Source organism: Oryctolagus cuniculus, chromosome 2 (genome assembly GCF_964237555.1).
Source record: "Oryctolagus cuniculus chromosome 2, mOryCun1.1, whole genome shotgun sequence".
Lineage (NCBI taxonomy): Eukaryota > Metazoa > Chordata > Mammalia > Lagomorpha > Leporidae > Oryctolagus > Oryctolagus cuniculus.
Genome location: NC_091433.1, coordinates 99,938,303 through 99,959,276, shown reverse-complemented (window position 1 = coordinate 99,959,276; position 20,974 = coordinate 99,938,303). Strand labels below are relative to the sequence as shown.

The 20,974-nt window shown below is 59.9% G+C and overlaps 1 protein-coding gene across 1 annotated transcript in view; it reads right to left on the bottom strand.

The window, feature by feature from the left end:
- Positions 1 to 580: 580 nt before the first annotated feature.
- The window catches only part of EDAR (ectodysplasin A receptor), a 75,333-nt gene continuing 54,939 nt past the window's right edge, over positions 581 to 20,974 (bottom strand). Inside the window, exons 5-12 of the mRNA XM_002709985.5 lie at positions 16,743 to 16,828; positions 10,513 to 10,599; positions 9,320 to 9,445; positions 9,154 to 9,228; positions 8,984 to 9,056; positions 6,175 to 6,334; positions 5,143 to 5,203; positions 581 to 2,881 (exon numbers count right to left, since the gene is read on the bottom strand). Coding sequence (XP_002710031.1) covers positions 2,559 to 2,881; positions 5,143 to 5,203; positions 6,175 to 6,334; positions 8,984 to 9,056; positions 9,154 to 9,228; positions 9,320 to 9,445; positions 10,513 to 10,599; positions 16,743 to 16,828 — 991 coding nt within the window. The 3' untranslated portion in view covers positions 581 to 2,558. The remainder of the gene's footprint in view (positions 2,882 to 5,142; positions 5,204 to 6,174; positions 6,335 to 8,983; positions 9,057 to 9,153; positions 9,229 to 9,319; positions 9,446 to 10,512; positions 10,600 to 16,742; positions 16,829 to 20,974) is intronic.

The window sequence follows — 20,974 nt, the reverse complement described above, 5'->3', positions numbered from 1 at the left end:
CACATGGAGCTTCCTCCCCTACACACACACACACACACACACACGGAGCTTCCTCCCCTACACATGATGTGCACACACACACACACGGAGCTTCCTCCTACACACACATGTGCACACACACACACACGGAGCTTCCTCCTACACACACATGTGCACACACACACACATGAAGCTTCCTCCCCTATACACACACACACACACACATGGAGCTTCCTCCCCTACACACACACACACACACACACGCAGAGCTTCCTCCCCTACACACACACACACACACACACACGGAGCTTCCTCCCCTACACACACACACACACACACACACACGGAGCTTCCTCCCCTACACACACACACACACACACACACGCAGAGCTTCCTCCCCTACACACACACACACACACACACGGAGCTTCCTCCCCTACACATGCATGTGCACACACACACACACGGAGCTTCCTCCCCTACACACACACACACACACACACACGCAGAGCTTCCTCCCCTACACACACACACACACACACACACACGGAGCTTCCTCCCCTACACACACACACACACACACACACAGCTTACACCACAGTGCTCATCTGCAAGTTTATTGAGATTATAAAATAGAATAAGTTATCTATACAGAATGAGACACAAATATTGACAATTCAGACTTCACTGGCCACACACCTAGCCTTGAGGGGGTGGGGAGCTTCTGAATGGTTCAGGTGTCACAAAGGCACGCCACGCCCGGCATCCTGTGGCCTGTGGACACTCCTGGGAGCACAGCTCTCCCGGGTTTGTTTGCAGATCCGGAAACGACCGAGGGACACGGAGCCGCAGAAGAACTTGCTGCCTAGGAAGCCCAGGGGAGCCCGTGGCCCGAGCGGGGGCGAGGCCCCTCCCGGCCTGCAGACCGCTTCTCGGTTCCGAGGAGGAAGGAAGCTGCTCCTCCCGGCCTGTGCCGTGTGCCGTGTACTTAGGGGAGACTCGCAGCAGCGTTGCCGCAAAGCAGGGGCAGGCGCGCCGCAGGATCCAGGGAGGAATTCGCGGGCTAATTAAGCTTCGTGGGGGAGTTCTAGCTTGCAGGAGATGCCAAAGAGATTCGGGGGAAAAAAAAAAAAACAGCAGCACACAGACACGGTCAATGCTGAGGTTACGCATTCAGCACCTCGCCAGGGTCCCCCCCCAGTGTGTCCTACGCTCACGGCCGGAAATTGCTCATTGCCTTTGAACATCTGACCGATTTCCCGATTTCCCCGGAGCCTCTGGGCGCGGGCCTGGGACTTGTGATTCTCAACACAGTGCTCTGTTCTCCTTTAGCAGCCATCGCGGGGTTGGGGGGTGGGGGCCTGGCGTGGGAACTCTGCAGGCAGCAAGTCCACATCAGCCCCCCACCAGGCTGTGGCCGGCCCAGGTGTAACCGGGAGGCTGCCCAGAGCGCTGGGTTGTTCACTTCACCTCTTAAGCCTGAAGTCCCACACTTGCGGCTCCTGCGGGCACCCAGCGGTGAGTTTTGCTGGGTTCGCTCCCACGGGACGCGTCAAGGCCTGGACTTTCCTGCAGCTCTGCCGCGTCTCGGCTCACCTGAACGGCTCCCTGCTTACACAGACTCCTGGGCTAACCTCTGATTTGCAGAATGCAAACGGAGGCTGAGGGAGGAGAGGAGGAATGGCGCTGAGTGGCCCGGCCAGAGCCCTGCTCCCCGGACCCCAAGCCCAGGAGCCGCTGTCCTTGGCCAGCTCACAAGACCGGCTGGACCCTCACGCCCTGAGGCTCCTCCACCATCTCACACTCCAGATGGATGCCTGGCTGTCCGCCTAGGACCTGGCCACCTCTGTATCTAGACAGCGCTGGTCACTCCTGTACTCTGCCGAAGGCCCCGAGCGGCAGGCCTACCCTGTCAGCTCCTGGGTGTGGGGCTCCTGCGTGATGAACTTGGCCACCGCACAGCGCTAGGTGCCTTGGGTATGGATGGGTGAGCTCCTCCTTCCTTGCCTGGAAGGCCCCTGGGAGTTGGGGTGCCCTCGGGACAGGTAACATATCCCACTGACACCACCAACAGGAACAGACCACGCTGAACCTGAGTCGGTACCCGGAGCAGCGGCTGGCATCTCACGGCTGTTTTACCAAGGCTTCCTCCTGAGCGCGGCCGCCTTGGACTGCCCGGGGTGTAGCGGGGGTGGGGGGGACACCACGTGCCCCTTAGATGGCGCCTTCCTCCTGTTTGCAGCCCTCATTCAACGGGTGTGGTGGCTTCTGGCAAAGTGGTTCGTGGACTTCTGCCTCCCGAGGAATTCACAGTGGGCTGGCCGGCGAATGAGCAGATTCCCATTCTGCCCCACCCCCGGGAGGTCCCTGGAAGGACCCGGCTTTAATCCTCTCTCTGTGGTTACACTGCAGGACACGCCTCACTTCCCTTCTGCTCCTCAGAGCAGCCTCGGGCGTGCGGCGCCATGATGAAGAAGCCCTCTCCTATCCTGGAAGTCTGTTGGCACCGCTCACGGCTCCCGAGGGCCTCGGCAGATCCTAGGCTCGTCCCAGGGAGGACAGTCCCCAGGCAGGGCTCCTCAGGATGCAATGGGGGGCTGGGAAGCAGGCGGCACGGCCCCCGCCCAGTCCAGGATGTCCGCGCACAAGGACTCCACGGCGTCCAGCCGCTCGATCTGCACCAGCTTGGTGAGCAGCTCCGGGATGCTGTAGCCCGCGGTGCTGATGCGGTCGAAGAGCTGCATCCCGTCCGTCATGCCGCCGATCTCGTCTCGCTTCAGTCCGAAGCTCTCGGCCAGGTGGCGCCAGGTTTTCACTACAGCCTTCTCGGAGTTGTACGTGGAGCTCAGCATCCGGCTGGTTTTCTCCAAGCAGTCAAATGGCAGCTCCGTGGGACTGAGACCTAGGGAGACCAGGCCATGGTCAGATGCCGCAAATGGTCAAGGGACAGACAGACACAGAGAGAGCGCCCGCCTGTTGGTTCACTCCCCAAATGCCTGCAACAGCCGGGGCTGGGCCAGGCTGAAGACAGGAGCTGGGAACTGAATCCGGGGCTCCCAAATGGGTGGCCCAGATACTCGCATCCCTAAGCTCTCACCTGCTGCCTCCCAGCATGCACCGCGGCAGCAGGCTGGAGTTGGGAGCCGAGCTGGGATTTGAACCCAGGCACCCTGATGTGGAATGTGGGTTTCCCAAGCAACGTCTCAACCACTGAGCCAAATGCCCACCCAGCTTTCCTAACAGTCTTGAAATAACACAATCATGGAAACAGCACAGACTGGCAGCTGCCAGGAGCTAAGAAGGGGGGGGGGAGGGAGCAGAGCCAGGGAGAAATCTGGGGGGCGGTAGCAAGGACCTCCATCCCCCCACCCCCCGATCGGCATCTGCAAGATGCTCTGCTCGGGGGAACCTGGCCAAGGGCACAGGGGCTCTCCGTGTGCTTTCCCACTGCACGGGAGAACGATCTCACATTAAAACGTCTACCTGGGGGCAGGCGCGGTGGGCCAGGGGCTTGGACCCCTGCGTGCGGTGCCCGCATCCCATGTCAGAGAGCCTGGTTAGACTCCTGGCTTAGATCCCGCTTCTGATCCAGCTTCCTGCTAATGCACCTGGAGGCTGACTAGGATGGCTCAAGCACTTGTGTTCCCCCCCCCCCCAAAAAAAAGGAGGGGGCTGGGATTTGCCTGAGAATAATTCCAGGCGGGGGAGCGGGATACAGGATTCCTTGTGCAATCTCTGGTATTGCATTTCTGTGACATTTTTCATAATAAAAAAAAAACATTTAAAGGGGGAAAAAAAGTACTTGTGTTCCCGCCACCCACATGGGAGACCCGGATGGAGTTCCAGGCTCCTGGCTTTGGTCTGGCCCAGCCCCGGCTGTTGCTGGTATCTGGGCGGTACACCAGTGAATGGAAGACCTCTCTCCTCCCTCTCTCTGTCACTTGAGTGCCTTTCAAATAAACAAACCTTTATTAAAAAAAAAGTTTAAAGCCCAAAAGCCTTTAGCGCCTGGGGCTGACCCCTTACATCAGGGTCCTGGGGCGGGAGGGGGGCTGGGCATCAGTATCATTGCAGGATTATGGGAAATACATGCTTGGTCTCCCTGGGGCAGGGGGTCCCTCTCGCTTGTGAGTTCCCCCCAATGAATCTGAAAGCCGCAGTCTCTGGGACGTAGAGCCCTTTCCAAGGTGATGGGGCGTGAGCTCCAGGTCCATGCTCCCACGGGCAGCTGCCAGCCCCGCTCCGCCAGGCTCGATGGGCAGGCCGACGGGGCTTGCGTGTCTGGAGGGAGGCCACGCTTCGGCAGGCAGCCAGGGGGAAATGCTGGCCCTGCGACTCACCCTCAGCGCTTAGTTCTGGCCAGCAGCGGCCCGAGCAGCCTGTCCAGGCACAACCCACCCGCGGAATGGAGGCCGTCGACGGCCGCCAGCCAGACAGGAAGTGGGAAAATCCCCTGACCTCAGCGAGGTCACCTTCGGGGCGAACAGAAGGTGAGTTACAGACTGGATCGTGCCGCCGCTGGGAGTCCGAGACGGCGCCTTCTGACTGGCATGGTTGCGCCCCGGTCTTGTTACCTCCCACCTGTCTGCGGCAGGTGTATCTCAGGTGAGGCCTGTGTTATGGTGCTGGGGAGGCGGCTTTGGGAGGGAGGTGTGAAGCCCCTTCCCTTGTTACAGGAGGGTCCTTCAAAAGGTTCATGGGAAATGGAATCTAAAGATACATTTATTTTGGTGCAAGAATTTTTTTTTTGAAATCCACACATGCATGCAGTATTAAGAGAGCTCAGAGAAAACGTGTATCACAAAACAACGCATGATTTTTTTTTTTTTTTTTTTGCAGCAAAATAAACTGCTTTTTTTTATTCTATGTTCCACAAACGCTGAAGCCCCGGGACACTGTGAGCCCATGGCGGGAGCGAAGGCTGCTGCCCACTGGTGCCGGCTGTTCCCCAGGTGACAATGCCACCATGCCCTGCCCCCGCGTGGCCCCACAATGACCCGGGCCAGGACCACCTTCTGTGCTGTGAGGAGCAAACCTGGGGTCGCCTCAGCAGGGCTGGGGGCCAGCCTCTGCCTGACAGGCAGTCGGGTCCCCTGGGCAAGGCCGGAGCCCCCTTCCCACACGGACGCTGGGGGCAGGCCAGGGGAGCCCCTGCACACTCACCTTCTACCACCCCACATACGTTGGCGTACACATCCAGTATCTTTTTCCTTCGGCTTTGGATCTGTGAAGAAAGTGAGGAGAAAGTTAGTCTTCAGAGAACTGGCTGGCGCAGAGACACGCATCCTCTCCGCTCCTCCTGGGGCCATGCTGACAGGCGCTGAGTGGCCCACGGCCACCCCTCTGCCTGGTAACAACCACGTAGGCCTCCAGGGTCCCCACGGAGGTGGCTCTGAGCACGGCGGGCGTCCTGGCAGGACCCAGCCACACCCAGATCCCAGCTGGGCATTTTGACCATCAGGGGCATTGCCATCATGGCTGCCTGTGGCTTGGCTGGGCGCCAGCTGGGTCCTCAGGGAGCCCCCGGCTCCTGTCTTGGCACATCCCAGGGTGGCCTGCCCTAGGTGACAAAACCCCTAGACAATTATATATTTATATTCAAGATGCATACAAGAAATACATCTAGGTAGGAAATTGTCTTATTGGGTAGGTGTCTTCAAAATGCCTGGGGATTTCCATGAGGAAAATGCATCATACGAAAAACTATCCCATGGCGGGTAAAGCTGCCACCTGCAGTGCCAGCATCCCATATGGGCAGTGGTTCAAGTCCCAGCTGCTCCACTTCCCATCCAGCTCTCTGCTATGGCCTGGGAAAGCAGTAGAAGATGGCACAAGTCCTTGGACCCCTGCACCCACGTGGGAGACCCGGGAGAAGCTCCTGGCTCTTGGCTTTGGATTGGCACAGCTCTGGCCATTGCAGCCATCTGGGGAGTGAGCCAGCAGATGGAAGACCTCTCTCTCTGCCTCTCCTCTCTCTGTGTAACTCTGACTTTCAAATAAATAAATAAATCTTTACAAAAAAACTATGAATGAATTTCAAATATTTTAGCACCAAAATAAACATTTTTCCTTCCAGATTCCGTGGCCTCTCTGAAGCACCCTCTTATTCACTGCAGTGGACTTGTGGGGGACGCCCTGGTGGGGGAAGGGGGCAGTACAAGGAGGAGAAAGGCGCCGTCTGGGGCGCGGGCTCACCCCGGCTGCCTTGCTGCAGGAGGCGGGCTTCTCCCTGGCCAGGTGGACCAGAGACAGCAGGCACAGCTCTGGGGAGCCCTGCTTGTCCGGGGCGGGCTCCTCATCACTGTCCACGCTGCGGCTCAGCAGCTGCTCGTTCTCCGACGAGGCGTCATTCTCGCTGCGGAAGCAAAAAGGGGACGCTTGGTCAGCGGCGTCTGGGAAGTTCCAGCCCTGGTGTGGGCAGCAGGGGGCGCCAGCTTGCTCCTCCTGGGCACTGGGCGAGGGGAGTCCAGCTGAGAAAGACAACGCCTCTCTCTGCACACAGTGACTTGGGTACAGGCTGAGCTGCAGGTGTATGGGGGCTCCCAAGAGCGTGCTGGGGGGGGGAGGTCAGAGGGGCTGGGGCTCCCCCCACCCCTGACTCATGGAGGCTGCCCGGCACAGGCGCACTCACTGACCACGTTCTGGATTCTACATGTCATCCCTCTGAGTCCTGTTAAGCGAGCCACAAGCTGGCGCTGAGAGGGGGCAGCTGCTGGGCTGAGCAGAGCCCTGAGCTGTGACCTCATCTCAGAGTGGGGGAGGGGACATGGCAAACCCTGCTGGGGGGAGGGGCAGGGTGGATGGTCTCTTGTCACAGCACCACGCACTGCGGGGTCCACACAGGACCCAGGGCCAGCCCTCCCTGCACTCTCAAAACCATTCCATATATGTGAAAGCTATATTCTTCTTCTTTTTTAATAGGCCACCTTGCTTGGTCCCTGTGGTTTGGCTGAAGACGTTTACCCAAGAGGATGCACGTGCTGGCACTGGGGTTCCAAGAAGGAGGCCCGCGTGCAAACACGGCCCAGGGGATGGCGCAGCACAGCGGAAGTGGAAGCCACGAAGCCCCCGCGGACCCCTCTTCCTTGGAGGCCTCCTGGGCACCCTCAGCTGGCCTGCCCCCCAACCCCACACCCTGTGGAACAGCACCCCCTCCCCAGACCACCACGCAGCCCCCCAGGTCCTGTCTCCAGAACCTCACCATGGACGCTGGGCACAAAAGCTCTTGTGGTCTTGAAAGCACAGTTTTCAGGTTTTAACCTTCATTTAGTCTTTGCGTATGGAATCAGTACATATTTTTCTATGTAGGGTCCCTAATAGTCCCTGCCCTTTAAAATGTCATATATATAAAAATGTCACATATACATAAATGTCACATATATACGTCACATATAACACACACACATATATGTGTGTATATATATGTATAATTGAGAGAGACACAGAGAGAGAGTGAGCAAGCTATCATCCCATTTGCTGTTTCACTCCCCAAATGTCCACAATGTCTGGGGCCGGGCCTGGCCAAAGCCAGGAACTCAGTCTGGGTCTCTTGCGTGGGTGGCAGGGACTCAATTACTTGAGCCATTGTCACTTCATCCCAGGTCTGCGCTAGCAGGAAGCTGGAGTCAGCGGCCAGAGCTGGGTATCCGCCCCAGGAGCTCCAGTGTGAGGCTTCTATTAACCGCTAGGCCAAACACCCACCCCACCGCTGCCTTTTGCCTATGTGCGGGCATAGGGGAAGCCAAACAGCAAAAGGGAAGAGGCTGAGACAGATGGAATCACGTGGGGCTGGAGGCTGCAGGAAGTACCGTCTGTATCGAGGCCTTGTTTGAGTCACACACTGGGGCTGGGACTGCACTGTGGCAAAGCGGGTTACGACACAGTCTGCAGTACCGGCTTCCCCATATGGACACCGGATCAAATCCCAGCTGCTCCACTTCCAATCCAGCTCCCTGCTAATGCGCCTGGTAAGGCAGCAGAAGATGGCCCAAGCACCTGCAGCCCTGCACCCATGTGGGAGACTCGGATGAAGCCCCTGGCTCCTGGCTTAGGCCTGGCCCAGCCCTGGCTGTTGCAGCCATTTGGGAAGTGAACCAGCGGATGGAACCTCTCTCTCTGTCTCTCCTTCTTTCCCTCTCTGTAACTCTCCCTTTCAAATCAATAAATCTTTAAATCAAAAGCTTGGTTCTGGGGCGGCAGCTCGGGTCTGGCACTGTTTGCCAGTGAGTGTATGGGAGAGCTTACATCCCCAGTTCTGAAACACCATCAATTGGGAGGAGGAGTTTACAGGAAACAACCCCAGTAGGAGGGTCTGACTAGTTAATTAGCTAATGCATTTCCCTGAGCAAGGCTTTCGTGAGTCAGTCTCCCTGCGCCCGTGAGACAGGAGCGAGCGCCGGGTGCTGTACCGTGCGAGCAGACACGGGGAGTCACTGGGACCCTGCTTCCAAAGCTCAGGGAATATGGAGTTAAACGACAAGCAGATTCGGCTGCAGAAACTTTAAGGATCCGTGCAGAGTTTTTTCCTAACGCACACTTCCCGCGAGCTCTCTGAAGACTTCTTGTGTAGCCTGATTTCAAAGCTGTGCTATGGCACGACTCCGAAGGGGACACCGGTTGCCAGCGTGGGCAGGCGCAGGGGCCGCGGGGGGTGGGTGGGGGACTCAGTCATGTGTGTCCGGGCCTTATGTTCTCCCCTCGGTTTGGAGAAGGGCCCCGGAAGGCTCTGGGAGTCATCGAGGCCCAGGGCACCCGCAGGAGCTGGGGAGGGGGGCCTGACACCTGCCACTCACACACCCGGTCCCCGTCAGCCCAGGGGCTGAACCGCGGGGCTGAGCAGGGTTCAGTGTAAGTGGCACACGTTGCAGCCTGGTGCCAGGCCCTGCTTTTGGGGGGTGGGGGGATCCCCAGCACAGCCCTGAGTCCAGGCGCGCCAGCTCCACAGGGCGTATGCTCAGCCCAGCGACCAGCCTGCGGCAAGGCCCAGCAGGTGTCACACACCTACCTCTTGGTGGTCTTGGCTGGAGTTGCTGTGAGCTTCTCGAACTCGTCCTTCTCCGAGAAAATCACCACGTTGTCTAAGGGAACAGAGGTGGGGGGCGGGAGGAGTGAGGATGGCCGCGCGGGGTGGAGTGGGGCACCTGCTGGGGGCCTGCCTCAGGGGTGGGCACAGACCTGGAGACTCCTTCTTCTCCTCCTCTTTGCTCACGGGGGCCTCCACGCTCTTCCCTGGGTGGCTGCTGCAGCAGGCTGGTGGGAGAGGGGGTGGGGCAGGGTGAGCGCCGGGCCCTGCGTCCTGGGCGAGGGGGAGGGGCGGGCGCGGGAGGGTGCGGGCGCGCACCTGGGGCGGAGGGCTTGGTCTTCACCATGTAGAACATGATGATGAGCACGATGGCGATGGCCATGATGAAGATGGTGGACATGGCGATGATCAGGGCGGTGGCCAGGTGGCCTTGGCCTGTGAGCTCTGCTGTGGCAGGGAGACAAGCAGGCGTGTCACTCAGCGCAGGGCCCTCCTCCAGCCACGCCCTCCCCGGAAGTGCTTGCGGGGCTGAGACCGCAGCAGGCAGTCAAGTGTGCCTTGGCCGCCACATGCTGCCGGTGCCCTCGCTGCCCTCCTGTGGGGACAACCAGGGTCTGGGCTCCCTCGCTCGCTCTTGGTTCCACTGCTCTGGGGACGGCAGGGCCAGGTGGGTTGTCCTTTGCACACTGAAGTTTGTTCTAATTCTCTAAAGTAACCAAACTGGACCCTGGGTGTCAGGAAGCCGAATCCCGATGACCGCCACCCTGACGCGCAGGGGACACATCACTGGGGGGCCTGGGTTATCTGAGGGAGCCACATGGCACCAAGCCTCCTGGGCGTTGTTTGGGGGCACCTGTTTCAGGGGTGACACAATGCCTTAACACTCTCCAGGTTCTGGGCTCCAACCCCGCCCCCTCCCCGGTCCTGGAGGGAGTGAGGTGCATGATGTCCCAGCCCAGTGTCGCGCCCGTGCTCCGGGCCACTGTGTCAGGGGCTCCTTGGGCCCTTCAAGGTGTCCCGGAGCCTCACTGAGACCCGGGCCCGCAGTGGGCTCCGGGGAGGAAGGCGTTAAAGCCGTGTCGGCTTGGGGGTTTACTCTAAGAGAGAGTCGGTTCGGGGGGCTGGTGCGGTCTTTGCGCCCCTTATTGGGTTAGGCAGAATGAGATGCGATTACAGCAAAGGAACAGGCAAGTGGGAAGGTTTATAGGTCCGCAGGAACGGCAGCAACAGAACTACTACTGGCTCCCTGCCGAACGGGAACCCAGGGGCCCAGTTCTGCGGCGGCGCGGGGCACATGGGCACCCCACCTCCCAGCCCGGAATGCGCCTCTGTTCCCGGCACCTCCTGGGGGGGGGGACAGCACTACAGAGCCGGTCACTAACGCCCACCGCGGGGGGTGTGGCCTGCGGTGGAGACCGGAAGAACCCATCGCTGTGCCCACCGCCCTCCCTCCTCCTGGCGCCAGCCCAGCCCCTCACCCCAGAAGACCAACGCCTGCGCACTCGCCTTACCTTTGTGGGCGTGCTGGAATGGAGACAGCGTGCTGCTGCCAGCGGTGCTGGGGAAGTGGGCAGAAGCTCCCGACGTGGCTCCCACACCTGCAAGGGGAACGATGTCACCTCTGGGGTCAGGGTCAGAGGCCACAGTGGAGGGACTGGCCGGAGGCAGGGGCCGGGGAAGGAGATATTTTTACTTCTTAGGGTGTCTAATTCCTAAAGAGACTTTGCTCTCTCAGCGTTCTTGTTTGTTTCTATTTATTTGAAAGGCAGAGTTACAGAGAGAGGGGGAGAGACACAGAGAGAAAGTCTTCCATTCGCTGGCTCACTCACCAGATGGCCTCACCAGCCAGAGCTGAGCCAGGCCACAGCCAGGAACCCAGAGCTTCATCCCGACCCCCCCCACCTCCCCGCGGGTGGCAGGGGTCCAGGCGCTTGAGCTTTCCCAGGTGCATCAGCAGGGAGTTGGATTGGAAGTGGAGCAGCCGGGTCTTGAACCGGTGCCCATATGGGATGCCGGCATTGCAGGCAGCGGCTTAACTCACTATGCCACAAGCCACCCCCTCAGGGTTCTTCTTTGAACAAAAAGACTTACAGATGATGGTGCTAAAAACACAGAGTGGGCACTGGAGTTTTCCTATGAACTAAGACGAAGGACTGGCCGTCTGTCAAAATGCCAGCGCCGAAGCTAGATGCCTCAGCATCTGCCCCCACAGCCCCAGCTCCACCTCCTGTAGGTCCCCAGGGCTCCACTCCACCCTTCCCTGTGGTGGCCCCCAGGGCCTCTGGGGAATCTGCAGGAGGTCCAGTGCTTCCCCAGGGCACCCAGCACCAGGCCCTGGGAGCAGAGGACACGCAGGCTTCAGCCACAGCCACAGCCACAGCCGACCGAGAACCCCGTCTGAGAGCGTGGGGCTTGCAGCCTGGCGCCCAGGGCTGGAGCTCCCACTCTGTTCCCCAGCTGCAGCTGTGTCGCAGGCAAGTGACAGGAGTGTGTTTGAGGCAAACGATGAAAAGAAACTGCCCTGAGCAGTTATTTAAAACAATGAGCTGCTTATTTGGTCTGTTCTGTCCACAGTTACATGCCACCTGCCCTCCAGCAGACAAGGGGGACGAGAGGTGGGGTCTCGCTGTCCCCTGATTGCAGGCTGCCCCTGCCCTCCCCAACAGCGTGCCAAGGTCCCCCCCACCCCCGCACAGCCTGCCCTGCCAGATTCCACTCTGCTCAGATGAGAAAGAACTCAGCACCCATCAGAATGCGTGGCGTCTGGGGGGTGTCCCTCTGTCCCCGTGCGTGCTGCTTCCCACTCCTCGGGCTGCCTGGGACTGTCAGATGGAAACATTTCCCCAGGCTGGCTTCTGCGGAGGACGATCATGGCTGAGCCGCCTTCCCTGCCACACGCCTGCCTGTGGACTCCTCCATAATGAGCAGGTGGACGATGCGGCTGGTGAAAGCTGTAGTTCCAGAGAACAGCAGGTGTTTCTGCATGAGAAGTGTGTGGTGCGTAGAAAGGACAGTGCGGGGACGGGCGAGCTCTCCAGGCCCGGATGCGGGAGGTAGATGTGCGGTGAGCGGGGCTGCAGGTGCGCAGTGGGCTGTAAGCATAAGGCTCACTGGAGTTACACTGTGACTCAGTGAGGGCAGGATGCAGTGGCGTCTTTGAGGTGTGTTAATCCACACATTTATAGATATGCCGCCCTGCATTCTCTACAGAGAGTAAACAGCTTGGATTTTTAAGAATGAGTTGTGGGGCTGGCGCTGTGGCATAGTGGGTAAAGCCTCCACCTTGCAGTGCCGGCATCCCATAGGGGCACCAGTTTGGGTGTCGGATGCTCCACTTCTGATCCAGCTCTCTGCTGTGGCCTGGGAAAGCAGCAGTAGATGGCCCAAGTGCTTGGGGCCCTGCACCCACGTGGGAAACCTGGAAGAAGCTCCAGGCTCCTGGCTTCGGATCAGTGCAGCTCCGGCCATTGCAATCATTTCAGGAGTGAACCAGGGGATGGAAGACCTCTCTCTGTCTCTCTGTGTTTCTTTCTCATTCTTTCTCTCTCTCTGCCTCTGGATCTCTGCAACTATGCTTTTCAAATAAATAAACAAATCTTTTTTTTAAGATTTGTTTATTTATTTGAAAGTCAGAGTTACATACACAGAGAGAAGGAGAGGCAGAGAGAGAGAAAGAGAAAGAGAGAGAGAGAGAGATCTTCCATCTGCTGATTCACTTCCCAGTTGGCCGTAATGACCAGAGCTGCACTGATCTGAAGCCAGGAGTCAGGAGCTTCTTCTGGGTCTCCCACACAGGTGCAGAGGCCCAAGGACTTGGGCCATCTTCTACTGCTTTCCCAGGTCATAGCAGAGAGCTGGATGGGAAGTGGAACAGCCGAGACACGAACCAGCGCCCATATGGGATGTTGGCACTGCAGGAGGCAGCTTTACCCACTATGCCACAGCGCCGGCCCCAATACATAAATCTTAACAACAATAACAAAAAAAAATGAATTGTGCATTGGTTCTAGAGCTGTCAACGAGGGTGCCTATGGCTGTGGCATTGGAAGAGCGCCCCCTTGTGGCGATCCCAGGAACAATGAGGGGCAGAATCATCAGGACTTCAACAGCAGCTCAAAACAGAGTACCAGGAGCTTGCTACAACTGCAGTGTGTCAGGGCTGCCCCAGACCTACTGTGTCAACATTCGTCTCCTGACAGGTACCCTGGGGATGAGTGTGCACATCCAGGCCCGAGTAGCGCTGTGCAGCAGCCGCTGGAAGCTCACTCGGGGAGGCAGGCTTCCTGCTCGAGGTCTGTGGCTCCCGGTACCTCCTTTCCGTCTGAGATGGGTTTGCTAGGGCGCAGACAAGGCTGTGCTTGCTCTCCGTGGCCCTAGATCCTGACCAAGTCCCAGAGACTTCGTGCAAATAGGTCAGGGGCAGGAGGAGGTGTCCCATTCTTGTAACAGCGGGATGTGGGTGCAGGTGCCTTACCAAGCGTGTCAGGTAGGAGGATAGGAAATGAAAGGGGCCCACAGAAAACAGAGCCCCTGCAGAGAGGAACACAGCAGCCTTGGGCGAACCCCAGCATTTCCCACTGCAGTCATTGTACAGGTGGTCCCAGCCTCTCCCTCCGAGAAAAGCACCCCCAGGAGAAGTATCTCTGCCAGTGTCAAGAGGGTTCCCCAGTCTGACAACATGGGGCAAGGAAACCTTGGGAGGAGTTCCACCTATTCCACACCCTGCAAGCCCTCCTCTGTCCAGCAGGAGACGGCGGGGAGAACTGGACCCCCCATTCCCTCACGAGCCCGTCTGAATGCTCTTGGACCTTCGCAGCCCGGCCTGTCGGGTGCACGCCTTCCGTCACACCTGGCTAGCATGCTCACTGCTGCTCACTGTGTCAGCTGTGAAATCTTGCTCGCTCGCTCGCTCGCTCTGAGACAAGAGCCCCTGCTGCAGCCCAGACGTTAGGGTAAGGAACCATGACAGTCCCCCGACGCTGCACTGTGCTTCCTGAGTTCAGATCCCAGCCAAACCCCGTTCGCAGCCACTCGCCCCCCGCCCAACGTGCTGTTTCGCTGCACCGGGGTTAAGAGCACGCCGTCAGCTCCCCTTCAGCAAGTCCCTCCAGGATCTGCTCCGACACCTGAGATGTACAGAGCGTCCTGCTGCCAGACCAGCCACGGGCTTTGGCGGTTGGCCCCTTCCTCGGATTCCTCTTTTTTTTTTTTTTTTTTTTGCGTCATGAGTCCTGTTCTCCCGGGCGCAGCTTTCCTCTCTGAGGTTCAGACCCCTGAGCTGCCTCGGGAAGATGGCGGTTCTGAAGGTAACCTGCCCAGCGGTACCCTCGGGGCGCCCCTTTCGTTTCCCTCTCCCTTCCAGAAACTGGGAAGGTTTTTATCCATTGGAACAGTAAAGACGAGTCCCTTGTGCATCTCTCCTGAGGGCTGTGGTCCCACGGCTCCCCCGTGACAGGCCTGTAGGTGGCATTAGCTTGTGGGCGCTGCACAGCAGGGCAAGGGGGCACCATGGGACACTGGGCGGGCCAGTGAGGCTTGGGAAGGAAAGGGATTTCGCCTGACATAGCAGGGAGGGTCAGAGCTTGGGTCAGCTTGTTCAAAACGCACATTCTCGGGCTGGCCAGGCCTGCTGGGTGAGGGCAGGGCCGGCCATGGGGACTGCACGGCGTCCCACGGAGAAGCACCATTTCTGTAGGGACAGGAAAGCAGGGGGTGCTACCCGTGAGGTGTGGAGAATGGGGGTGTGCACCCCGGCCTGCCGCTGTCACCGAGGGGCCCCCGCGCTGACAGCTCCTGACAGTCCCTGCCCCCGGCCAGCCACCGCCTTCTGCCTGGTCCGGCTCTTCTGCGTCTGTGTCTGTGTCACCCGCAAGCCCAGGCCCTTGGTGCATCTCCATGACGGTGGTTTGTAGGATGCGCCACTCACGGACACAGAGTGCGAAGGATGTTGGACCACGGACCACTGGGCTCAGGGAGGGAGGCCTGGGCTGCTAGCAGGGTTCTGCCGGAATCAGCAAGTCCCTGGATTTCCGGGGTGGGGCAGCAGACGGATGACGCCCTGTGAGTTTGGGTCTTGGTAATTCCTGGGGCGCTTGGTCATAAGCAGCCGTGGCATCTCTGTGCCGGGTGAGCAGGCGCTAGCATCTCCCGCCTCCCATATGGGAGCAGAGGCCTCTGCCCGCTCAAGGGGGCTCTCCCGGGGGCTGAGTGGCTGCACAGCCGCCCGGGTTGGGGGGGCCCTGACTCTCTGTTTCTTTGCTGAGCCCTCTCAGGGCTGGATTCTAAGAGCCCAGCTCGAGGTCTGGTTGGGGAGGGGGTTTTGGGGCGCAGTTAAGGGCTGAGGGCGGGAAGGGGGTGCGTTCATTTTCAAAACCCCCAGGACCGCGGACTTGGCTTGCTGTCAGGGAAGCGCCTGTGTGTCTAAGAGCTGTCAGACACGAGGGTCCCCCAGGGAGGATGCTGGCCTGCCAGGCTCCTATTTGGTTGAGACCCTAAACAGAGGGCAGGTGTCTGACATGGGCCCAGCCAGGACTGCACCCCAGAACTGTCTGTCCTGACGGGCTTAGACACCCCCCCCCCCCCCCCCCCCCGCAGAGAAGATGCAGCAGGCGCGAGCTGGCTTCTCTCCTGCAGCCCACAGCCTCCCTGATGCTGCGAGTTAATTAGCAGATGGCTGGGAAGCAGTACTCTGCAGAGCAGCCGCTGCCAGGCTCTTCCGTTTGGGCCTCTGGAAGGGGCGGGCGGAATTCCCCACATCCCCAGACAACGCAGCTGCAGGGCACCCTGGCTCGGGCCCAGCCCGCCTCCAAAGACGCCTCCGCAGCCCCGCCCACAGCCCCGCCCCTTGTCCCTGCGCTCCTCCCCTTCCTCCCAGGCTGCACGGGGTTGTAGGGAGAAACCCCCGGTGTGCCTGGGGCCTCGTGGGCCACAAGGGGAGATGGGAGTCCTCCACGGCTCTGCCCCCAAGTGCTCCTGCCGTCAGGCGCCACACACCCAGCTTCCTCCCAGCTGCGTCCCCAGAGCACAAGCCCGAAGGACCACCGGGCGCCTTCCTCTGAGCGGAGGCTCTCACGGCCGAGGCGGGAGCCGGGCGGCTCCGAGTGCTTTGCGGGAGCTCTGACTCCCGCGGGGTCCCCCTCGCCCTCACTAATGGCGAGCTCTTCGCTCTGCTTTGCCGAACAGCCTGGCCTCTGCCGTGCATGGCCTCTCCCCAGGGTCTCATGAGACCGACAGGGCAGGTGTTCGTGTCCCCGCCTCACAGGCGAGAAAGCTGAGGCTCCTGCAGGCCAAGTGGGCTGTTTAGCCCTCCCACTCGAAGCTCAGCACCATCGACCCCTCCCCACCCCTCTTCATCAACCCGAGGCGCCCCTGCTTAGGCGCGGTACTGCTTCCGTTTATGCTTCTGCTAACGCTAATCTCGGTTCGAGTCCCGGCTGCTCCACTTCTGACCCAGTTCCCTGCTAATGCACCTGGGAAGGCAGCGGCAGATGGCCCAGGGACTTGGGCCCCTGCACCCACATGGGAGACCCAGAAGAAGCTCCTGGCTCCTGGCTTTGGTCTGGCCCACCTGGCTTTGGTTGTGGCCATTTGGGGGGGGGGCAGTGAACCAGCAGAGGGGAGATCTCTCTCTGTCTCTCCCTCTCCCCGTCACTCCGCCTTCCACAATAAAATACATGTTTAGAAAGCCTCTTCAGTGCTAGGGTGACAAACCTCGGCTCTGACCCGGATGAGGACCACTCACATTCCTTGGCGCTGGGGGGTGCCAGGAGGCAGGAGTAGCACACCATGCCGTAGATGTTCCTGGGTCTGTTTTCCAGCATGTAGTAGCTGCAGGGGGAGACAGAGCAGAGCAGGGTGAGGGCGGGGCCTCGGGCGGGGGCCCAGCAGCGGGGTTAGCAGCCCATTTTCCCCTTCGGTCTCCTCGGGGGTTTCCATGCCTCTCTTTTTGCCTCCTTCTCTTGTTGCTTTCTCTCCTGATGCGTCTGTCTAGTGTGTGTGTCTGCTGTCAGCCTCCCCAGCGCCTGCAACACCGCGCTGTGATAACTGGCGCCAGTGTCCAGGGCAGCCTGGAACTCCCAGGCCTCCTGAGGACATGCTGTACCCCATGGCGCTGGCCAGCAGGGGGTGCTGCGGGGGGGGATCGTCAGATGGCGGGAGTGTGAACAGAGGGCCACGCAGACGGCCTGGCAGAGCGACCTGACCCACGGCCACCGGGTCACAGCTGCTTCCTCTTGGGGAAGCAGACACACTGCGGCGGCACCACTGCTCCCAGTCCCAGCTGCCACCCTCGCCGCCACGATGTGCCCCTACATCCCCATGCTCTGGAGGTCACTGCGCCGGCCACGTGGTCCTGCCACCTGGCCACTGTGGCCCACACTCCCTGCAGGCCACGTGCCGCCCTGGGCTCCCAGCTGAGCTCTGAGGGCCACAGCTCGCGCCTGCTTTCCATACACAAACATCCAGGGCTATCAGTGTGAGAAGTCCGTTAAGAGCAGCGCGCTGGTGCCAACGCTTCCCTTATCGCAGCTCCAGAGATGCCACAGGCTTTGCACGCGGTTGTTTTCTAATCTCTTTTTTATTAGCCGGGCACCAGGTAGCCCCCAACCCCCAGGAGCTGGGCGGTGAGCAGCAGCTCGGGGCGGGAGGCCGGCAGGGGGCGTGCTTGGACTCCGCCTTCCTGAGCCTGGCCCGGCTCCCGAGAACAGCACGCTCATAATTGCTGCCCTTTCTCAGTGCCTTTCATCCTCTGATCCCTGCGCGCATCTTGTAAACATCAATTAACCAATCTCAAAGCGGCCCTCTGAGAAGCCTCAACAGCAGTTAAGGCTCCTGGAAAAGCCTCCCTGGAACACAGGCTGTGCCGGCGCTGTCCACAGGAAGGAGCCACACGGGGCGCCCCGTCTGCCTGCCAGGGGCCAGCACCCAGGCCCACTGCGGCCACGTCTGGGAATCAGCCTCCTCTTCCCACCTGCCCGTCTGTGGCTTTCTCTCCCGTCAGGTGGTGGTGGGCTCCCCTGCCCGGAGCCTCATGCTGGGTAGGGAGCCCATGTTGGCTGGATGGACAAACCGACGACATCCACTTCTTCTGCATGGAAGTTCAAAGGGCTGAGAGGGACAGAAGGCCCAGAGGGAACCTTGTGAGCGCTCCTCCCTTTTGGAGGGTCAGAAGCTCAGCCGTGCCCATCCTGGGAGCACCCTGGGGCTGGGCTCCGGCACAGGTGCAGCTCCGCAGTCCCCCTGGCGGATGCCACGTGCCAGGGCTTCAGGGACTGGCGCCCTGAGGGCTGCATCTGAGAAGCGGAGGGGCCTTGGCCTGCTCTCTGCCTCTGCTCAGCCGCTCTCATGGGGCAGGAGTCGGGGCTCTCCTGATGCCCGCGGGGGCTGAAGGGCAGCTGCTGCATGCCCGTGCCGGACCAGGGGTTTGGACCACACTGTGTGACGTATTAACTCAGTGAAGGGCTGGCATTGGGAGGCTCCAGGGTAGACTGTTGGGGAGTTGTACAGCCTAAAGTGGCATGAGTGTTCAGTGCTGCTGGGTAGCAGAAGTCACTTTTGTTTCTAGCACATCCTGTGGTACAGGGCATTTTTAGGTAGATAGATCGATAAATCGATCGATAGATAGATGATAGATCGATTGATCGATAGATATAGATAGATAGATGATCTTTCATCTGCCAGGCTGAAGCCAGCAGTCTGGAACTCCATCTGAGTCTTCCAGGTGGGCAGTAGGGGCCCAAGAAGCTGGGCCATAACCGGCATTTACCCCCGCTAACCTACTGGACATCCCCCCCGCCCCAGACCTGCTCCGAACACTCTCCGTAGCCTGCAGCTGGGCACGGGCGTCTCACCCAGAGCCTGTTCCGTAACGAAGCAGGCAATGTCTTGTGCTCGCCAAAGGCCCCACACCGACAGTGGCTGTCTGGGCACACGTCTACACTGCCACGGGGCCACGAGACCACGAGCAACCACAGTGACTTAGGGACTCCTGCTCTGCACGGGCTGATCCGGGTATAACCAGGGACAGGAGTCAGCTTAACTGGGACTTCTAGAACATTCTCTTCTGGGCATTGACTTCCTCCAAGTTGACAGGTGGAGAGTCCCCCAGATAAGCCTTTCTCTGAGGACCCTAGGCTGGGAGTGGCTGCCTCTGAGCCACTGCTTGCTCACCTGTACCACCAGCTGGGCAGGGCCCAGGGCCCAGGCAGCCGAGCCCTGGGGGAGGCGGTGAAACCTGACCTCCTCTCCCTTCCTCTTCTGTGTTTGTTCCCGCGCCTGCCTCCCACACACGCCTTTCCCACCAGGAAAGCCCCACGCGCTGCTCTTTGTGCAGTGAGCGTCCCGGCCACAGGGGACACAAAGCAAGGCCTGCAGAGACCAGGAGGACCTGCCAAACCGCAGCATCCGGGTAACCACAGGAGCAGGAGAGGAAACAGCCCCTCCTTGAGCTCATCACGCCAGCCTGCCAAGCGCCCTGCGATCCCTCAGGGTCTCCTTGTGTCCTCTGAGCCCACAGCGGGCAATGGGGGTGGAGGCTTGTGCCAGGGACCACAGCGGGAGAAGGGCGCCCTGTCCTGGTGACCCTGGGCCTGGGAGTGATGGGCTTAGGCAGATGCACCGTGTCACAGAGACCCCCGGCTCAGCAGTGCGAGTCGGGACGCGTCTCCCTCGCTCAGCAGGTGCCCTGGGCCGTGCCATGTGCTGGAGGCAAAGTGTGCACTAAGCCGTTACTGTTCCCAAGGAGCAGGGAGGGGTCGCTTGAGTCGTCTTGGGGGGGGGGAAGAAGCCTTGGGAAGCACAAGGCTGGAAGCCGTTCTTCTAGAGGGAGGGAGCTGGCTGGGGGCTGCCTGTGGGCCAAGGCACTCGCCTCACCCACACTTGTCCTGTCTCTGTGGTTCTCAGTGACAAGGACGCGGGCTAGCCAGTGTACACTCGCAGCCCCTTTTAGATCATCTGCAACAAAACTGTGGCTGAATTCGGCAGACTGTCCTGGGACGCGTGCCTGGGGGCCGACTGTGGCCGGTCTGAACCAGTGGTGCTCACTGGCAAGGTTCCACCGTGCACCCACCCCCTACCTCCGCCACCCACCCCGGCCCTCCATGAAGCTGCCTCCTGGGGAGCCCACCTGCACCAGTGCCTCAGTGGCTGCCAAGTCTTGACCTCAGCTGGGATCTCGCCCTGAGCTTCGCACCCCTCGATCGGCTCTGTGTTAGAGACCCGGGCCTCCAGCCTCCTACCGCACAGTCCGATGGCATCCTCCTCCAGCTCGGCAGTCTGCCTGGTGACCCACAGCCCCGTGCAGCAGGGGGCGCAAGTCAGCAACCCCAGCCTCTGCACACCCCGCTGGATGCACCTGTTGTCCGGCCATGGGGACCCAGTCTGAGCTACTGGCCCTGCGCAGTGACTTGGGCCTTTGAGCTGTGACTTCAGCGTCTCTCCTAGTCTCCTAGGCACCTCCCGCCCGGCAGTGCGACATCAGACCTCACTGCGCAGCTGCGAGCTGAGGGCTCCTCTCTCCGCTTCCGGAACTCTCTGTGTGTGCCTCATTCCATGGGCTGTAGTCACTGATTTCCTTATCTCCCTCCTCCACTGAGGAGTGAGGATACAACACTTCTTCTCTCCCCGGTGCCCGCCTGGGCGGCTCTGAATTGGAATTGGAAGGCTTACAAGCAGTAGGTAGGTCCAACTGTGAACTTGGGTACTCACAAGACAGGCTCTCAAAATAAGTTTAGGTTTTGCAAAGAGGGCTCTTTCCCTTCCAAGGTGGGCATGGCCAGGTGTGCACACTTTTCTAGTTAATTCATGAAAAATCCTCTCCCTGAGGAGGTCTCTGCACCCATGAGATCTATAAAACCAACCAAGATGAAGTTCTAGGAGCCGTGTACATTATCAGAGAGCCGTCCCAGCCGTGCCGTCCCAGCCGTCTAACGCCGAGATCTCTCTGAATTTCCCTCCTCCCACACCCAGGAGTGCTTG